The sequence below is a fragment of the Acanthaster planci genome, linkage group LG07 (genome assembly GCF_054643075.1).
Source record: "Acanthaster planci isolate LZ-2023a linkage group LG07, COTS_SCS, whole genome shotgun sequence".
NCBI lineage: Eukaryota > Metazoa > Echinodermata > Asteroidea > Valvatida > Acanthasteridae > Acanthaster > Acanthaster planci.
The window spans coordinates 9,396,528-9,414,894 of record NC_141783.1 but is presented as its reverse complement, the minus strand read 5'-3'; the positions used below and the strand labels follow the sequence as shown (position 1 = coordinate 9,414,894).

At 41.8% G+C, this 18,367-nt stretch overlaps 1 protein-coding gene across 3 annotated transcripts in view; it reads left to right on the top strand.

Annotated features, from left to right (window-relative positions):
- Positions 1–18,367, top strand: part of LOC110990162 (tubulin-specific chaperone D-like) — a 145,562-nt gene that overhangs the window by 92,434 nt on the left and 34,761 nt on the right. The window contains exons 33-36 of one of the 3 annotated variants that reach the window (XM_087139151.1): positions 5,245–5,354; positions 6,812–6,890; positions 7,953–8,101; positions 10,001–13,945. In XM_087139151.1, the coding sequence (XP_086995277.1) occupies positions 5,245–5,354; positions 6,812–6,890; positions 7,953–8,054 (291 nt within the window). In that variant the 3' untranslated portion in view covers positions 8,055–8,101; positions 10,001–13,945. Of the gene's footprint in view, positions 1–5,244; positions 5,355–6,811; positions 6,891–7,952; positions 8,102–10,000; positions 13,946–18,367 lie in introns of those variants that run through there. The other 2 variants (XM_087139152.1, XM_022255022.2) reach the window with 2 other exon arrangements.

Sequence of the window (18,367 nt, the reverse complement as noted above, 5' to 3'; positions counted from 1 at the left end):
GACCGCAGAAATTGATTCAATTTCTTTCTCCATCTATTGAACCTGATCTGAAGTGGCCCACCCACAGTGCGAAAGAAAGTGAAAAACGGTTCTTGATCGTGCTTTGGGAAGCTTGCAAGTAGCAGAACAGTTTCAAATGTCGTATTATCAAACCAAAGCCATTTGAGAATGAATTGAGTAAGGAGAAAGCACAGAGCACTGAGGAGGCGGAGAAATGAATGCGTTTTTGCCACAGAAACTGACATAAAGACTGGATTGGGTTGCCTGCTGTTCATGCTTTCGGGAACAATCTATTTTAAAATTTGATGTGGACAAAATTCTTAAGAGACAGTGATTTTCACATTTTGCTTGAGTTTTAATTTTCAAAGGCTGAGCAATTTCTCTTTGTTTCGTTTGTGGACAAAACTTCAATAACGTCTCCAATGTACATGTAGGCCTTCCATGCTACCATATATCTAACAATAAAAACTTCAGTCCCAATTGTGCCTCTGGGCCTAGATAGCAGAAATTTGTTTGAAGACTTACATGGATCCCTCAATCAGCAGTTCAAATGTAGTACAAATACTGTCTAAATGTAGTCACTTTCAGCATTTTGTTTATAATAATATATGCCAAATGCAGGCAACGGTAACATATGTGCAAAATGCAATTAATTACCAACTTCGATGTGGTACCATGTGAATGCAAATCTACATGCATTTGGAATTTTCTTGAATAATTTGAATAGTTCCTGGAGGAAAGAAATACTCCTTCCTTAACATAGACCAGAAAAACATGAAACGCTCTGTGTCTTTGTGCTTTAGGAATATACTGCTCAGTACATATTTCTCATTGCACAGTGTAACAAGAAATACCCTTTTTGGTTAGCTGAAGTATTGCAAGGATGCCAGATTGTAAAGAAGTATTTTAGGACAAAAGGGAATGGAACAGGTCTCTGTTTACAGCTTTACAGCTGTAATTTATAGGTAATGATATCACAATAGCCCCTTGATGGGCTCAAGTGTGGGTCCTGTTGTACTTTTTTCTCTGTTGCAACATAAATTCAGAGGACATTAGGCCCTAATAAAAGTTGATATACTGTCTCCCATGAGGTTTTCTCTGCTTTCATAAAACCTCACTTTTGAGCTCTCTATAGGATTGATAAAAAATATAAATAGTTTTTGGGTTATAAACGTTTAGAAATGATCTGTTTTGGCTTGTATTTAAAATGTATTTTTTCTCAGTGGATAGGGGTTGGAGTAGGTGTATGATTTCATTCAGACTTATGGCAACTGGGCACAGAATTGACTAAATTGAAATAAAAGCACGGCTATTGTTCACCATTCCAATGTTCAGGTTAGAGAACTTCTTGAAAGAGGCCAAAGCTTGCCAGTGCAGCCTCTCCTTGACCTCATTGTACATGCAACTCTGTAAAAGGTTCATTGCTTATTTTTTCACTTGGATCTGATATTTTAAATGTATGGAAAGTTCCAGTTCAGTATGCATTTGAAGCACAACCAGACATTATCTGCAAAATACAACAAAAAAAAGGGAAGGTGGTATAATAAGATCTTTGTTGAATGAAGTCATCAATCATTTGAGAGATCTGAAAGATGGGCTTTGCCCATAAAGGAGAGTCTTGCCTAGCAACAGTCTCGCCTGGGATGACACCCTGTGTACGTGGATGTTTCTGATTTAATTTACCATCGAGGACAGAACACATCAAGCAATACAGGATGTTTCCCTGTCCTCACTGGTCAGTCTGCTGTCCTCAGAAGTACAGGTGTGTGTGCCTGCTCTGTGCTTTGTGGACAAGTGATAATTGGAAGGGACAGCAGGAAACGCAATACCTACTCCTAGGTAGGATTCACTCTGACTGGAAGTATCCCCTCATCACCACCAAAGGAGAGACAGGCTGGTGAGAGGTTTCTTAACTGGTCTTGTACTCGCACTCTGTGCACTTGCCAAGACCATACATTCCAGTGAAAATTAAACCTAGCCGTGCATACACAGAGAGAGTGCCTACCAAAGGGGCGTCGCTACTACGTTATCAGAACATGCCAGCTCTTGTTCCTGCATGGAGCAGATAGCAAAACGTGACAGTGCATTCATGTGTATTTCGCATGGAGTATGCATAACTAATACATTGTACACATATTGCATATCTGAAGCATATTTACCGTTGAATACCTCATTAAAAGAAAGGCCCAACTCCACAGTTTGGGCCTAGGAGAGTTAATGGATTTCATTTGCAACTCCTGCAAAAAATATTCAGTTTTTTTCTTTTGAACCCGCCAAAAAAGCTTCGTTGAAATTTGGCCCTTCTTTTAATTAGGTATTCAATTGCATCTGATTGTAATCCACGGGGCTTGTTGTAACCACATCAACACACCAGATGACAAACCACTCAAGACGAATAAGGGAGGATCTTGAAGGAAGTCAGTAACTTTAAGTACCTTAGGGTGTGGGTCAACTTGACCAAGGGCAACATCAAAAGTATGGAAAGCCAAAGCCCAGAAGGCCCTGAAAGACATGAAGATGATCTGGAATTCTGAGATGTCTTGGGAGATCAGTATCTTCTCTGTCTTACCATCGTTGAATTAGTCCTTAATTACGGGTGTGAAGCATGGTCATTCACCCCTTCTCTTGAGATATTGGTTGTAATGCCCACATACCTCTTGGCAACTCCTGGCAAGAGAAGGTGACCACCCTTGTCTTTTACAGAGACCTCCCAAGGGGTGACAAAATAGTGGCACACTGGATTCAGCTGGTTGGGCAGTGCCACTCTGAGTTAAGGGCTCACCAGGTAGTTCTGTGGAAGTCCATTTTAAAACATGGCAAGAGGAAGAGAGGGAGGCAAGCCATGTCCTGTGTTGGGGCTGCCGAAGGAAGACACTGGAGTGCTGGCTCATTTCGTCTTCAGTGAATGAAAGCATATGAGTGCCTGTAATCAAAATTCCCCAAGGTCTTTCTCTCACAAGTCCTCAGGATCATGTTTCCTCTTTCATAATTTGTAGGATTGGCAAGGCTATCGGATGATTTTTTTAAAATTAATTGGATGAGCATTATGCATTGAGTAGCATGAGGTTAGTCAAGGTTATTATTTCCGCTAATGGGTCATTAGGGAGACATTCCCATAAGAACGTGGACATTTTGTGGTAAATTTTTCAGCATTAGGGAGACATTGGCTTTTAGGGAGACATTTCAGTGTCTCCCTATTTTCAAACTGACAGAAGGAGGCCGAATTTTATTGTCCATATTTGAGAGATGATAGTTTAGGGCCTAAAATGAAAACATACAAAGGTTGGTTTAGATCAGATTAGGGAGTATTGAATTATGGGACAGTAAAGTTGGAAAAATTTTGTGCACGTTCTTATAGGAATGTCTCCCTAATGACCAATTAGCTGTAATTATAACGTATATACTACTATATTTCCAAATAGGTCGCTTGGGAGACATTTTGCGGTACATTTTTCAACATTAGGGCGACATCGGTCATTAGGGAGACATTTCAATGTCTCCCTAATGCTCCAACTACCAAAAGGAGGATAATTTATATGGTCCACATTTTGAGAGACGATAGATTAGGGTCTGAAAGGAAAACATGCAAAGTTTGGTTAAGATTGGATTAGGGAATATTGAATTATGGGAAGGTAAAGTTTGAAAAATTGTGCACGTTCCTATGGGAATGTCTCCCAAGTGACCCACTTTTGGTAAATTATTATTATTTATTATTATTTACACTATTACAGTATACGTGCACAAGGCACTTCAATATACATTTGTCAGTCAACAGCTGATGGAAGATCACAGGTATAAATTGATAGAGAGCATTCTCCGTCTCCAAATATATGTACCTTCCCCAGTGTTCCCAACAGCAGCATGCTTCTCCACCGTCACTATCCTAGCTACGCTAGGACACACTGGTACATGCATACCAAGTATAAACTCACAAATCCACCTCAATGACATGGTTATTAATCCTATTGAAAATCAATGGTGTTGTTGTTTGTTATCCTTTCAGAGGGTCTCTACTTTTATCAGCAAGCAGGTGTGAAAGCATGGTCAGTGGCAGAAGGTGCCAGTTGGTTTGGCACAGGTTCCTGCCACAGATGTTTCATTGCCTTTCATTGGTGTCCAAGTGAACCAATACTTGGTTTAAACTATGCCTCCATAAAAAAATCTGAAATTACCAAATAAATAGACAGATATTACTAGTATCTTGGACCGATGACTCTGCAAATAAGTCTTTGTGGACATTTAAATTTGGCTGCATTGAAAAGCTCCCAAAAGGATTATCTCAGTAGTGGAGGGTTAAGGGTTCAAGAGGGGAGAGGGGCGCTCCATGGCCTTATTATCTGAACAAGGTCCAGAGTGGGTTGATCAGGAATGTTATTTGTAGCTTTGCATAGCACTAGTACTCAGAGAGGTACATGTATGTTTGTGGGTATACTATGGAAGCAATCTCTAAATGTATGGAGAAATGTTGGTAAAAAACTGGTGGTGAGAATTGATTTTGACAATTTGAACAAGGCCGCACTCTGTTCCCTGAAGACAAACAGAGCACACTGTCGGAAACATCGATACCTTGTCTTACCACTGACTCTTCTCAGAGCCAATGCTTCTTCTTTTGAGAGATTGCTTCTGAGGCGTACACACAATCACATGTGTGTGCCTTTTTGTGTGGGCTAATCATACATGCAAGTTTCCAACAGTACAGCATACAATGAAATACATTGTATGTCTTGTCCAGATTTTGGGACAAGGTGGGTGATACATTGAGGGAGGATACAGATATAAGGGTTAGGGCTGAAGGACTTGAGTAGGGGTTCCATCTGCACAGTGTGCTTTCCCCTGCTGCCTTGAGTTTGATACATCGCTGCGTACTGTTTACAGAACATAGACACAGTACCTGTAGCATGTGTGCACGTACATCTACATGTATATGATGGATGTAACAGTAGATTTACATCTGTTCTAACACTTTCATATGATTCCTGAAAGTGTACTGCATTACTATACCAGGATTTGTGTTGTACGGCTTGGCATTTTAACACGTTTCAACACAGTTTTAGCTTTAAAATTTGTCCTGCGTTTCATACATCTTGTTAGAAACAAGTACCGGTTTATTTATTGCTAGAGTGGGATGGACAGTGCCAGCAGATTTTTTATTGATTAGTTTTTATGGGAGTTCCTGTACATGTAGGATTTTGTTTTTTGCTTCCTCTAACACTGCTTTTTTCCCCCCCTTATCCCTCCTCCCAGGTGAGGAAGACTTCAGCGGAGAAGCTGTACGAGATGTTGCTGATGTATGATGACGTTGTGCCGGAAGACAGTCAAGAAGAGATACTGACGATACTCAGTGAGACCAAATGGTGAGCAGTTTACGTCGCTGCTTTCCTTCAGTGATTTCTCATACAAACAAGTGTGTGAGCACACAGACATAGGCTCGTATGGACTGTGTGTGCTTGAAGAGTAAATTTCACTGAAGGATTTCTCAAGAGAGCTCCAGTGTTCGGGAGGGAAGAACACTTCTGTACGTGCTCATAGTCAACCTTTTTTTTTTACTAAATCCCTGAGGATGAGGCATTGCAGTTTCTTTTGTTCCCTTGATGCGACACACTCCGATAGACGCAAAGCACGTATGTGTAAATTAGAGGAGCATTTCCAACAAAGGATTGACTCCCAAGGACAGAACATAATGCTTTTTGTTTCCTTTTTATTGAATGTATGTGTATATCGTAGCTGACTTAGGGCTGTAGGAATGCTTCTTCGTGAAATCATGGAGATCAGGAATGGTTCTGTTTATTGTCTACCTTGAGATACTGCTTACATTAAGACCTAATGGTGGGCAGATACATTTGAAATGATATTTAATGTCAAACTAAACAAACAAACAAACAAACAAACAAACAAACACCCCAACAAACAAACATTGCAGTTGCTTTCTATAGCATTATTACTCGGAAGTGACATTGTAGTGGTGCCTTAATATTGTTGGAACCATATGGTACTCAGGGACATACCTAGGATTATCAGAATAGGGGTTTGAAATACAATGGCTTGGGACCCTTGACAGGATCTCCAGACCAGGGGGATTTGGGGCGCATATACCACTGGAAATTTTTTTGAGAGGACATTAAATCCTACAGTCAGATGCATTTGGGGGCCTGGTTCTTTTTGACACAGATCTGGATCTCGATCAGTGATCCTAAGGGTTAGGGCTGATATAAGGGTTAGAGCTGAAGGACTTGAGTAGGGGTTCCATCTGCACAGTGTGCTTTCCCCTGCTGCCTTGAGTTTGATACATCGCTGCGTACTGTTTACAGTACATAGACACAGTACCTGTTACATGTGTGCACGTACATCTACATGTATATGATGGATGTAACAGTAGATATACATCTGTTTTAACTCTTTCATATGATTCCTGAAAATGTACTACATTAGTATAACAGGATTTGTGTTGTACGGCTTGGCATTTTAACACGTTTCAACACAGTTTTAGCTTTAAAATTTGTCCTGCGTTTCATACATCTTGTTAAAAATAAGTACCGGTTTATTTATTGCTAGAGTGGGATTGGCAGTGATCCTAATGCTTTGTGGGCTTTGGTGTCCGTAAACCAACGAAGGATCACTGATCATAATCCAGACCTGTGTGAAACAAATGCAGCCTAAGTGCCCAAAATGTCAAATCCAAGGCATCTGTTTCGGGGTTATTTTACAAGTGAAACAGGGAAGGATTAAAGGGGATGAGAAAAAGAGGGTTTGTCCGACCTTTTTGCCCTTTGTACTCCTGTAAGCCAATATCTCATGCCGTCTTCATTTGCAGGGACGAAAGTGTGCTAACCGTCCGTCCAATCCGCAACCAACTGTGCGACCTCATGAATATTCCAAGGCCAGTGTTAAAGGTACGTGTCTTTAAAGTCAAGGCTTATAATTGGCATCATCCGCAATAATCTGGAATTTTTGAATTTGTTCTGCAAAAAGATACACATGTACATGAAGGCAGTCTTTTGTTTTGTAACGATCTCTTTGAAATTTTGGGTTGTACTTATGCCTTCAGGCTGAAAGCTGAAGTGTTGCATCACACCCATACAACAGTGCGGTCAGTGACCTCCCTTTAACAGTGTTGAATCCTATGTTTTAAATGTTAAGTCTAACATTTTAATTTTAAAATTAGCATTAAACTGTTAATTCGACATTTAAATATCAAGGGGAAAATGTTGAATTAACATTTAAATTGTTGAATTAATTCTTTAACTCTTCAAGCTGATATTTAAAGTGCAAGGTTTAACCTTTAAAATGTTGGATTCAGCACTTTAATAGAGTGTCTTTGAGTGCAGAACAAAGATCTTGGAGATTGTAAAATGCCAACAGAACTAAAAATAAATATTTCCATCTGCAAAACATTTTTGTTTAAAATAGATAGCAGAATAAAGTGACAGAGGAAAGTCAGCCAAATTTTTGGTCGGCAGTCAAAGGCCCTTGCATAGAACCAGAGGAATACCTGCTGCATACAACCAATGACATTGATGCAGCAATTGGCAAGACAGGGTCATGTTTGCTAATGTTGCATGATGGCCGTCGGGTCTGCAGTGCTGTACATCAGTGCCTTGAAAAAAATAAAATCGAAAACATAGAAACATTGTCTTTTTGCCAGAGTAGGAGGGATATTGTGAAATCTGGGCAGGTGGTATTTGTAGGAGAAAAAAAGAAGGGGTATTGAAATACGGTTCAGAGGACTGACACTTCATTCCTCTGTTTTTCCATTTATTCACGATCATTGAAATGACCAGCAACACCCCTAAAGCATAGCATCGGGTACATCTTTGCAAAGAAGTAGTTAATTGAAAAAAGAAGTGATTTCAATAATTTAATAAGTCAAACACAGTTAAACTGCTTCAGGTTAAAATAGACTTGTGCACAAATGAAAATGTGAAATAAAAACTATCATGCATTTGTCAATAAAGCTGGTTAACAGGAGCCAGATTGGACTGTTCAGAGTTATAGGCTGCCTCCGAAATGTGAGGTCATCATTGCCTGGCAGCAACTTGAGTTGTGGATTTAGCTGACCTGTTGGCTTCCAATGACGCATTCTATAATTGCCAGCCAAAGAAAGGTAATTAGTACGCGGTCACAATCAAGCTCATCACCAGTCACTTACTGGTTAAGGACAAGTCTATCAAGTCAAATCGCATATCAGATCGCCAGGCTTTTCACCGTTCATTCGATCGGCCTTGAGTTCATTAGAGTGGTTTGACTTGAGAATGAAAAATTGGGGGTCTGAATCGTAGAGGATTCAACAGTACAGGATTGATTTGCAAAAGATGTTTTGACATTAAAAACTGTGAGACAGTTGCTGAATCCACATTTGCACTGTTCATCTGCATCTGCTCATCTAGTCAAAAGAAGCAATCTTTAGACGTAGTGGGTTAGTGTATCGAGTGCTGATTGCCATTGATGCTAACCTCAATTTCAATGGAACCTCCAAAATTTTGTATTGACAGTACAGTTGTACATGTGACCTGGGATTTCATATTCACCAAATGCATTCAAAAGTATGGAAACCTCTCAAAATGAGGCAGAATTATTCCCTGGTACTGTAGTCAGTTGGTCGTGATGTGTTGCCTGCAACCTTGCCTAACGACCATCAGAATTTTCGACCACTGGTCAGTTACTCATTCTGACTTTGATAACCGAAGTTGAACTGTTTTGTGACATCCTGTCATCTCTCACATTTTACCATCGGTTACATTTCTCGCTGCGTACACGGTCTTGGTCATTTTGCACAATTAGTGGCTCCCTCTGCACTTAGATACGATAAAGGGCTGTTGATAACCAATGATGCAGTCCTGCCCTGGGGCTTGGTCCCAAATGTTCCATCTAGTCCCCACCAGCCATCGTTAGAGTGTCATTAGTCGCACTGATCTTGCCATGGATACCAGGAGGTGGCCTCTCCTAAGTTGCTTTGTGGTGGGGACTCTGCATCCTGAGCCGCTCAGCAGAAACGTTTGAAATTAAATAACGTTTGCAAATTTATCGCCCGCCGGTCCTAATAGCACAGATCCCCCGCTGCCGGCAAGGTCTAAGACAACAGACCTTTGCTATGATTTATGCACCCCGGCTGCCTGGAAAACAGCTCTTGCATGACATTAGTGTCATTACGTACTGTAAGGATATTCCCGACAGTCCGACTTGGTAGATAAGAATCCAGGCACAGAACCCTGTCGGCAACATTGTGATATCCGCTCCCCCCCCCAATCCTCTATCTTTTACATCTTTCTAATAATCCTTTTTTTCTGCCCTGTACTCTGAGGCCATTGAATTAATTGCTGCATCTGTGAAAAAAAACCTGCTCCTAAGGGAGTCGGGGAAAAGATGATCAACCAGCAGAAAAACCCCAGGCAAGGGGACATTAGATGGTCCCCGGGGGGAGATGTGACGTTTATTGCTGGGCCCCTTGGGGACGGTCCCCACCGTCATCTCCGTGAGCAGCGTGCGGAGGCATACCAGCAGCATTAATTAGCCCTCAGAAAGTCCATTTAATCAGCTGGAATAATGCATAACTCCACTGTTTTCCCAGCTTTAATGCCCTTCCTGCCTGTGGCTGTGGCCTTCCTGTCTTGTCAGTCAGGAAGCCTTTCGTATCCTTGTTTTGTGCTTAATATGCACATTTTCCATTTGATGAATTTATATCGTTGCTATGGATTTCATGGCCATTTTACATTGACATACATTTTGAAGTTGTCTTATTTCGGAAATGGCCCTCTACGCCTTTGCATCCCTTTTCACAACAAAATGGTGAAAGAAAGATAATTGTAGAAACTCATCACACAAGAAAGTGGGAAAATTTTAACACAGAGACAACTAAAAAGAAACAGAACACAGAAAAACACAGGAAACATCAAAACCATGGAGAGTTGTTAGGGTTCAGTTGTTGAGAATTACTTTATTTACATTAAGCACTTGTTTTAGTGAGCAATAGAATTTTATTGATTACAACTTTTCTCCCCTCTAGAGTGCAAAAGCAACAGATTCCAACCCAGCCAACCAAACCGAGTTACCAAGCCAAACATGATACCACTGGGGTCAAAGGTCAGCCTTTTCTGCTTCGTATTCCATTTAGGCGAGGTAGAGACGAGATTGTGATTGGTCCTTCATAGGTCGGCCCCGGTACTTCGTGGAGTAATGTGATTGGACAGTTGATGATTTTGGAACCAGTGAGAGTTTCAGAGGTCACTGGAAAGAGGCTTCATTGAAAAACCCTCCCCACTCCCGATTTAGTTTGTATTCATGCATAATGCAAATTGGCAGGATTTTGTAAACAGGCTTACATAAACTTTAGTAGCGTAATTGGTATTGGTGTGCGCGAATAAAAAAGTTTCGTTGTTCGTTGCTGCCTGGAAAATATCTGATCTAGCACACTTTAAGATTTAAAATGTAAGTAAACAGGATAATTTTCAAATTAGCTTTTGGGCAGGTGATATATATGCAGGGGAGGAATGGACTCTCGAAAACTTTGTCATTTGAAGATATTTGCAAATCACTACGAACTACGAACTAGGTTCAAAGCCCACGTGAGCTGGCTTTTGGGGCGTTGTAAGTCTTTAAGTTACTCTGCTGCTGAACCTAAGAACTCTGTTGGTAAACCATAGGCATGTGTCAGACTTCCACAACTTCGAAGAATAGCAATAACTGCAATCTACCACGTAGCCTTGTCATTTTCACTTTGCGTATCCTAATATCTGATACGGATAATATAAGAAAAAAAGTCTAGATGGTCGTAAATTCTCGAGAGCTTAAAAGGCTCCAACGGTGTCATAAGTTGGAATGTTAGGGCGCTCGTTAAAATCCAGCTCAGCAGTTGTCATTTTAGAGATTTATAGTTCTCCTTGGCAAAGAGTGTCTCCCCTTTAAAAATAAGCACAGGCTTTTAAAAAAAGCAGGCCCCTGGTCATGTTTCGCAAGCAGCCTGTCAATAAAGGAAACGGTAATAAACTAAGAGCCCGAGAGATGATAACAATGCCCGCTAAGTGCAATGCTTCATCAAAACAGCATAACTAAAATAGACCTTGTCCCTTGATTTGGCATTTCATAAGTGGTCTCTCTCCAGAGCAAAAAAAAGGGAGTCCATTCTAATAATTAAGCAACGGCCAAATGTGATTATCACTTCCGCTTGTTTTCGCGCAATCTCTCAAAGGCTTCGCTGCTGATTCCCAGAGTGCTTCGTGGATTTGTTGGGGTTTTTTGTTTGTTTCAAATGCACGCACACGACAAGTCTCGACGCCCATGCAAGTGGTTTGAGGAGAATAGGAAGACATCGTCAAGCCAGGAGCGATCTCGGTGATGGGGTGGAGTAATCAACGCAGTGGGATAATGCCCCTCCGTACATTTAACACGATCAGCGTCGAGTGAGCGGCCTCGATGCCATCAATTCTTGATTCTTGATGGTTCAATCGAATCAAGGTGGCAAACAGCATTTCAGGTGATAAACATTCAGGACGTTCAGTAAAAGAAAAAATGCCTGGAGGGAACTTTCTATAAGAAGTTTACTGTTAATACGAAGGTTACTGGTGTTAACAAAATCAGACAGAAAGTTCTCATAAAAATCGAAAGTCGAGTCGTTCCTTTGGGTCAGGAGCCTGTCATATTTGCTGCGCAAAACTTGTGGGCAAGTTGGGTCAAGAACCATTGGGTATGGTCATGCGTGCTGGCCATGGCTGATCATGCCGCTGGTAAAAATGTAATGGAAGGTAATTTTAGTGAAAGGGAAAACTACAAATGCATTTTGGAACAACATACTTGTAATGAGAGCTCACATTGGATTTGGTTAAAATGATTGTCCAGTCGCCATGGAAGGATGTTGTACCTAGACGTCTACGCATCTCGTCTGCTGAAAAGACTGTCACGTCATTTTAATCGTAGTCTCAGCTCACCCATTCTTTAAATGATTTTGGCAGGGTGAAAGCCTCGAAATGCCCCAGTGGCAGTACTTTCGGCTTGTTCGAAGTACACCTTCACGTTGGTGATGAAAAAGTCCATTTTGAGCAGGTTTTTGTTTAAGGTTTTCGGTCCAGCTGTATACCTTCCTGGAAGTTTATTAATAAGGAATGAAATTCTACATACCTACCGCCGGGAGCTATGAATATGATTAATATTGTATTACCGTCTTCACCTTTCAATATTCCGGGCCAATTGGCCTCTACTGGGAAACAGTTCTCGGTGAATATCACAGTGTTGGCTCGAGGCCGTCTGACGACATACTCTATATCTGACCCAACCCGCATCAGCGAACCACTCCCAAGGACCTGATCGCAAGTAGCCACAACAAACAGGACGTAAGGGGGGGGGGAGCTTTGCCAACCTACGGACAGAGACATTTTGTCTTTTGTAACTGTGTGTTGCTGGCCGCATAAGACAGGTATTGGTGCGCATGCGTTCACAGGTGTCCAACTTGGAAACCATGTGCCAAGCAAAAAAAAAACACGCAAAATGGTTATGCTGTCATCAGTAAAACTTGCTAAATGGTTACATTTTTGTTGAACTCTGTTTTGCTCTACTTTTTGCCCCCCCCCAAAAAAAATCACTATCCAAATTTCATGAATTGTTGTTTGGTATCAATTTTAAGCTTAGAATGTTACCTTTTGAAACTGAAGATTCCATCTAACTCTGATGACGCTTGACGGCGATAATAATCTTGATTACATAAGACAAGTGCTTTTTGTTCTGTCCAATTCGGGGGATTACCCCGTGTAATATAAGCAGGGAAGAACGAGATCAATGTAAGATCTGACCGTAAATTTTTGGTAGTATACCGGTAGTGTAGTACGTATTGCCCCAAAAGTGTCTGATTTTCAAGCAGTATGTGGGCACACTTGTTTTGGACTGAAAATGTTTATTTTCACATAAGCGAGATTTTAAAAAATAATACAAGGTAGTTGTACATCAAAGGAAAGTGTTTCGGTATGCATGGATTCTGCTCACCTGCACCACCGGAGTATTTTCACACAAACGTATCGCAGTTTCACTTTGATGTATATCGTTGCATATTTGCATATTATACCAAGACCATGTATAGTGCAGATTATGTCCTTCCGTTATGGTAGAATTACTGTCGAGCCCTCTTTCGGGACACCAAATATACTGGAACAAAGGGTGGTATTTTGTGAAGGCAGTTGTAAGATAGTATATGGCTGAGGTATTTGGTCATTTTGAGAAGGAATCCGAATGACTGTGGTGAGGGAAGATGCGATGATAATTATGAAAACGTCAAGTATTTTGTAAAAGGACTCGGACTCTAGTCAAGCACCTTTTTCCCGTGTCATGTTGTATCCACACTCCCTTCTCCCTACTTATCCAGTGTGCATGCACGTGCGCGTAGCCTTGATGCTAAAGTTTGATTTCTGAGCACATGCGTACCACCAGATAGTTGATTTCATCAGGAGCTGGGAAAAAGGAGTCGGCAACTGCCCTGCCGATGCCCGGAAGTAATCAATTTGCCCCACTTGTCTTCAGCACAAACCAAGTGCCATAGCCAATGTTCCAATTGGGCCTCTTGGCAATGATGTACATGTAACATGTAGTTCCCTGTTTGATTAAGTGTATAAATGGACTAGACGTTTTTTGTGGTTCATGGTGTCGTACCAGGTGATGCCTAATGAATGAATGAGTGTTTGGTGTGCGTAAATGAAGTAGGGCTTGTTGTCTGTTTTGTGCAAATGAGAATTTCTAACATCGTGAAAAATGAAAAAGAAGCTGTCATTTTAAATAGGTTTGCGCAGCACATTTCTCCTTTTTTTATCATTTCATTTTTATATGAAGCTGAATGGGAGGGAATTGACTCAGTATCCATTTCCATCTGTAATGAAAGTGGGATGTTATACTTGTTCCCCCTGAATCAGCGTAATGTAACAACAAAGATATGCATATCCCAGCACGGAATAAAGTATATGAAAAACTGAAAGAGTGTCTTATTGTTATTAAGTACTGTTGTTTTTAATCCCAAAATACATTTTGATATCTTTAAATGTGGATGTTGACACAACCTTATTTAAGGTAAAATTGCTTATAAAACAAACGTGCAAATTAAAAAGACAGCAGAAGTTTGCCTGCTTTAAGACGTGAAACCACTGTGGATCCCACTGTGGAAATGGACGGGTTCTTCTTTTGTAATCTTGCCAACACCAGCAGTATTCGTGAATATGGCTTTTATTTGCCCAAATTTAGTTAAGACCTGGTTGCGTGCGTTAGGACCAGATTGCGTACGTTTAAAACGAAAGTTGCGTTGTCTGAGAAAATGTTGTGTAAGAAAGCAATGGCTGAAAATCTCCAATTTTTTCAGAATGGCACGGACTGTGTACCCGTGCGTGACTTTCCTGTAGAATTATTTGCGAGGGAGGGAAAACCGTTCCGAGGTTATAGGAAAAGAATCTTTGCTGTGACGGCAGTCTGCGATAACCGACCACGGGTGGTATTGACGGGAGAGATGCGACTGGGGACTTAGACCTGCAGATCGCAAAGCTGATGTAACTCTCACGTCCCATCTCTCAATCACGGGAAATTTTGTGGAGGAAAAAATTGTATTTTTGCCTGAGCAGCGAGCTATAATTGAAACGAGGTCTTTTTATACCAAAGAGACTTGAGTTTCTTGTTATTGGCTGCCCCTTTGTATATAAATCCAATTTCAGAAATCGGCCTTGGCTTGGAGCCGTATAAATAGGTGGAAGGCGTTTGCGTGTGTACGTTGCAATCCAGTTCTTTTTTTTTTTTTTTGAAAGCTGTCCGCGTGGCCTTAATTTCCACCTGCACATTTTAATGTGTGTTACATTGTATCCAAGCTTGTACACTTTTTCATGCGTTCATGCCTTAACCTTGGTTGTTGCTGAAAGTGGTCGAGAAATTCCCGAGTACTGAATGGCATAACCTTTAGGGGGGAATCCTTGCTCCAACCGATATGTCATTTTGCGGATAGGATTTTGACCTCTGCACTACCAAAACCTATCGCTGTTGTTTACATTATTGAGCAAGTTGACGCGATTCCAGTGGTGTCCTCGTTACTACCTTCGTTAGTCAATGTCTTCTTTGTAAGCTTGCGTTTATTACTCGTAGACACCAACTTTATTGGAATGTTCAATATTAATGTACATGCACTGTTACTTTGTACCATCGGCATTTAATCATAACGATCTCTATAATAGACATTTTATTTCAGTTTTAAAATATTTTTCTGGTAACTGTATTGAACCACCAGTGCAGTTCAAGTAGGCCTACCCGTGCTATTCAGATAACACCAAAGCTTTGGCAGTCCAACGCCATTTTGGAAATCTTATCAAAACAATGAGACCAGATTTGTAAGCTTAAAGACACATTGTCGTCATAATGAAGGCATGCTCTCTGTAATTTGAAGCAAGGTGTTTTCTCGAACACATTCATTGGTAATGTTTGACTGAATTAAGGCCATAACAAATTATAGTTTCAATACGGGCGATTCACAATAGTGCGCCTCCAAGAGTTCGCGTTGGCCAGTCACAATGCGCGAAATCTGTCGACCCTTTTCAAACGCCCGTACTTCCGGGTCATTTTCTGTTTGAAGTTGGAAGGCCCTTTCTGTATCGTTTTGCTGTATCCACAGGATGTGCCTATAACGGTCTCTCCGGCATGTAATTATTATTATGGCTGATGGATATGTGTATTCTCGTGAAAGAATCGACGTATAGTTTGGTTGCTTGGAGCTTGCATCAGCCATGTTCTAGAAGTGGGTGTTTTAATCCAGAAAGGCCATATCAATAATTGAACGGCAGCTCGTCGATCGTGATCGTGCTGCCGCACGCGCGCTCTTCCTGCATGCAGGTGGGAGTACGCACCGACGAGCAAAACTGGAGGAGTGATGATCGGGAAACCTGGCAAGGGCAGGCGGGCCGGTGCAGTCCAAAGCTCCATGGCAGAAGAGCCCCGCTTCTCAGGCGGTAGTCTTTCAGGAAATGCCCACTCGCTCGCGGTTGGAAACAAAAATGATGATAGCTCGACTCTGCTATCAAGATGGAAATGAGAGCATTAATATGATTTATCGCTTTGCCCGCGAGGCTAAATGGTTGCCGGAGTAAATCACTCCCATCCATAATTCAACCTATCTGACTTGGAGGGGAGAGATGATGGGGACGGTAGTTTCAGTTTTTGTATTTTGTTGTTATTTTATGCCCTGAAGGGTTTAGTCGAACCTACTTTGGTGAAGCGACATCTTTTGGGCGATGTCTGATGTGGTGTTTGTTATCATTGTGTTTGCGTCGCCGTCGTGACGATGTCTGACGTACCAGCACAAATAAAGCCTCCAAAGTCAGGAAATCGGCATCGTATCCCACGACTGTCATGGGCAGAGTCCAGTTTTTCCCACGCGGTGCAATATAAAAACAATGACGAGAGATGAGCCCTCTGTCATGTTGCACCAGATCGTACTTACTGGTTTTGCTTAGCGTCGATACTGTTAAGAACACTCTTGTCAGACAATGGACCTGTGACATACTGAACTGAACTTGTGCAAACGAATTACAATCATAGGTATCCGAAGTCTTGTGCCTCGTACGATGAAAACACCCTCGTTGGTTGGTCTGTAGTTGAAATCGGCCCCAGTAATCACTCGCACGCGTAGGAGCTAGTATCTCACGAAGCCCGAGAAACTACGATCGCCAGAATTTCCGGCGTCTTAATGTGGTATCATTTTATCCCATTAAGGAGAGGCCCGCGTGAAAGTGATATGACCACTTAAGTATGTACGCATATTCGAGACTTAGTTTGTTGGATCCTTTTTATAAACTGTCTATCCAAACCACCTGTTTGTCGTATTCGTTTAGAGAAATAACCATAACTTAACTTAATATAACCATTGATCCGTCTGGGTGACCACAGAGGATCTTCTCTTAAAGATCCAAGTTAAAGGGGTGATTTCGTTGCGAATCGTTTTATTCTGAGCATCGCCCTCCTGTAAGTTATTTGGCGCTCTTCTTGGTACGTCGGTTTCCTGAGTTATCTTGTGCAGATCATAAAAAGGAAAGTGGAAGGCCACGGTTGAATGTTTTCAACGATTGTATCATGTCAATTTGAAGTGCTCACATTAACGACAGTCCGTCGTGCATTTTGAACATTAAACATCATGCATCCTAGCGCCGGCACTCGCAGAGAGGTTCAAACAGTGAACTTGGTGCTATAGGGAAAGAGTTGCAGCTGCGCCCTGGTTGGTAGAAAAAGGAAAAGCGAGTAACGGAGCTGTCAGCACGTGCTGAGCAATGCAGAACACACCGTGTAATATATGGGTCCCATGCCAGAACGTGTAGGTTCACTGAGGGGTGACTGACTAGCCCAAGCCTGTAGTGATGTGAGGCTTGGCACCTGGGTGTGTAGTCTGGGTGTTACGGCGTTCGCTGGTATACCAGGATGTGGGACGGAGGGGTACCCCCCCTTACCTGTCCAATCCCTATACACACTTTATACTATTGTTACCTAACACATCCCCCTAGAAGTTTGTAAAGAATTCCTCAGATTCTGATAAAAAATGACCTACACTACGGCGGGGGGGGGTTCTCTCCGTCCCATATGTTGCTTCAAATGTTCTGCGGGGCCTACTCACAAAGAAGCCGTGCTGAAAGATGTGTGCCGTAATATGAGAATTATAATTGTTCGTCCCCGCACGCCAACCAATCGGAGCCTTGGTTAGAAGACAACCAAGGCTTTTGATTTGGTCTACAGCTGTCAGCTGATCAATGCGACGTGATGTCTGGTGCCCCACCCGATCATCACATGGATTGATACCGCGGCATCATGCGCTTGCCTGAGGGCTGTCGATCCAAAATGGACGCCAGTGGCGTCAACAACGAGTGTTAGTAGGTGACGCGATGACGACACTACCCAATATAACCGGGTGATAAACCCAAGCGCTTCCATGAAGGCAATTAATTTGAAGTGGTTTCGTCACAGATTTTATTATATTAAGTTTAAACATTCAAACCAAATCGTTCCTTAAGTTCAATTTCACAAAATTTGTAAAAACCCAATTTAATCATAGAAGAGCCGTTGAAGGGAAAATTCCTTGCGGTGGGGGCGACCGGGTTACCCTATAGAAACAAGAGCAGTCTGTAATCACGAAGTGATGAGACACCAAGTAACCTTATCATCACCACCTTATTATTAAACCGCCAGCGTCTCCATCGCACCTTCAGCCCGGCTCGGCCGCTAGCTCGTGATTTTTGGATCGGCTAGATATTTTCCCCCCACTTTAGTAACAAGGCGACTGTAGCAAGGCAGTAATGATCCGCCAGTCCTGCCGGCGATGCCTGAACACCCAGAGCCGTGCGTGTTTTTGTTTCTAAAGTCTTTCTCCTGCGGCCATTGCATA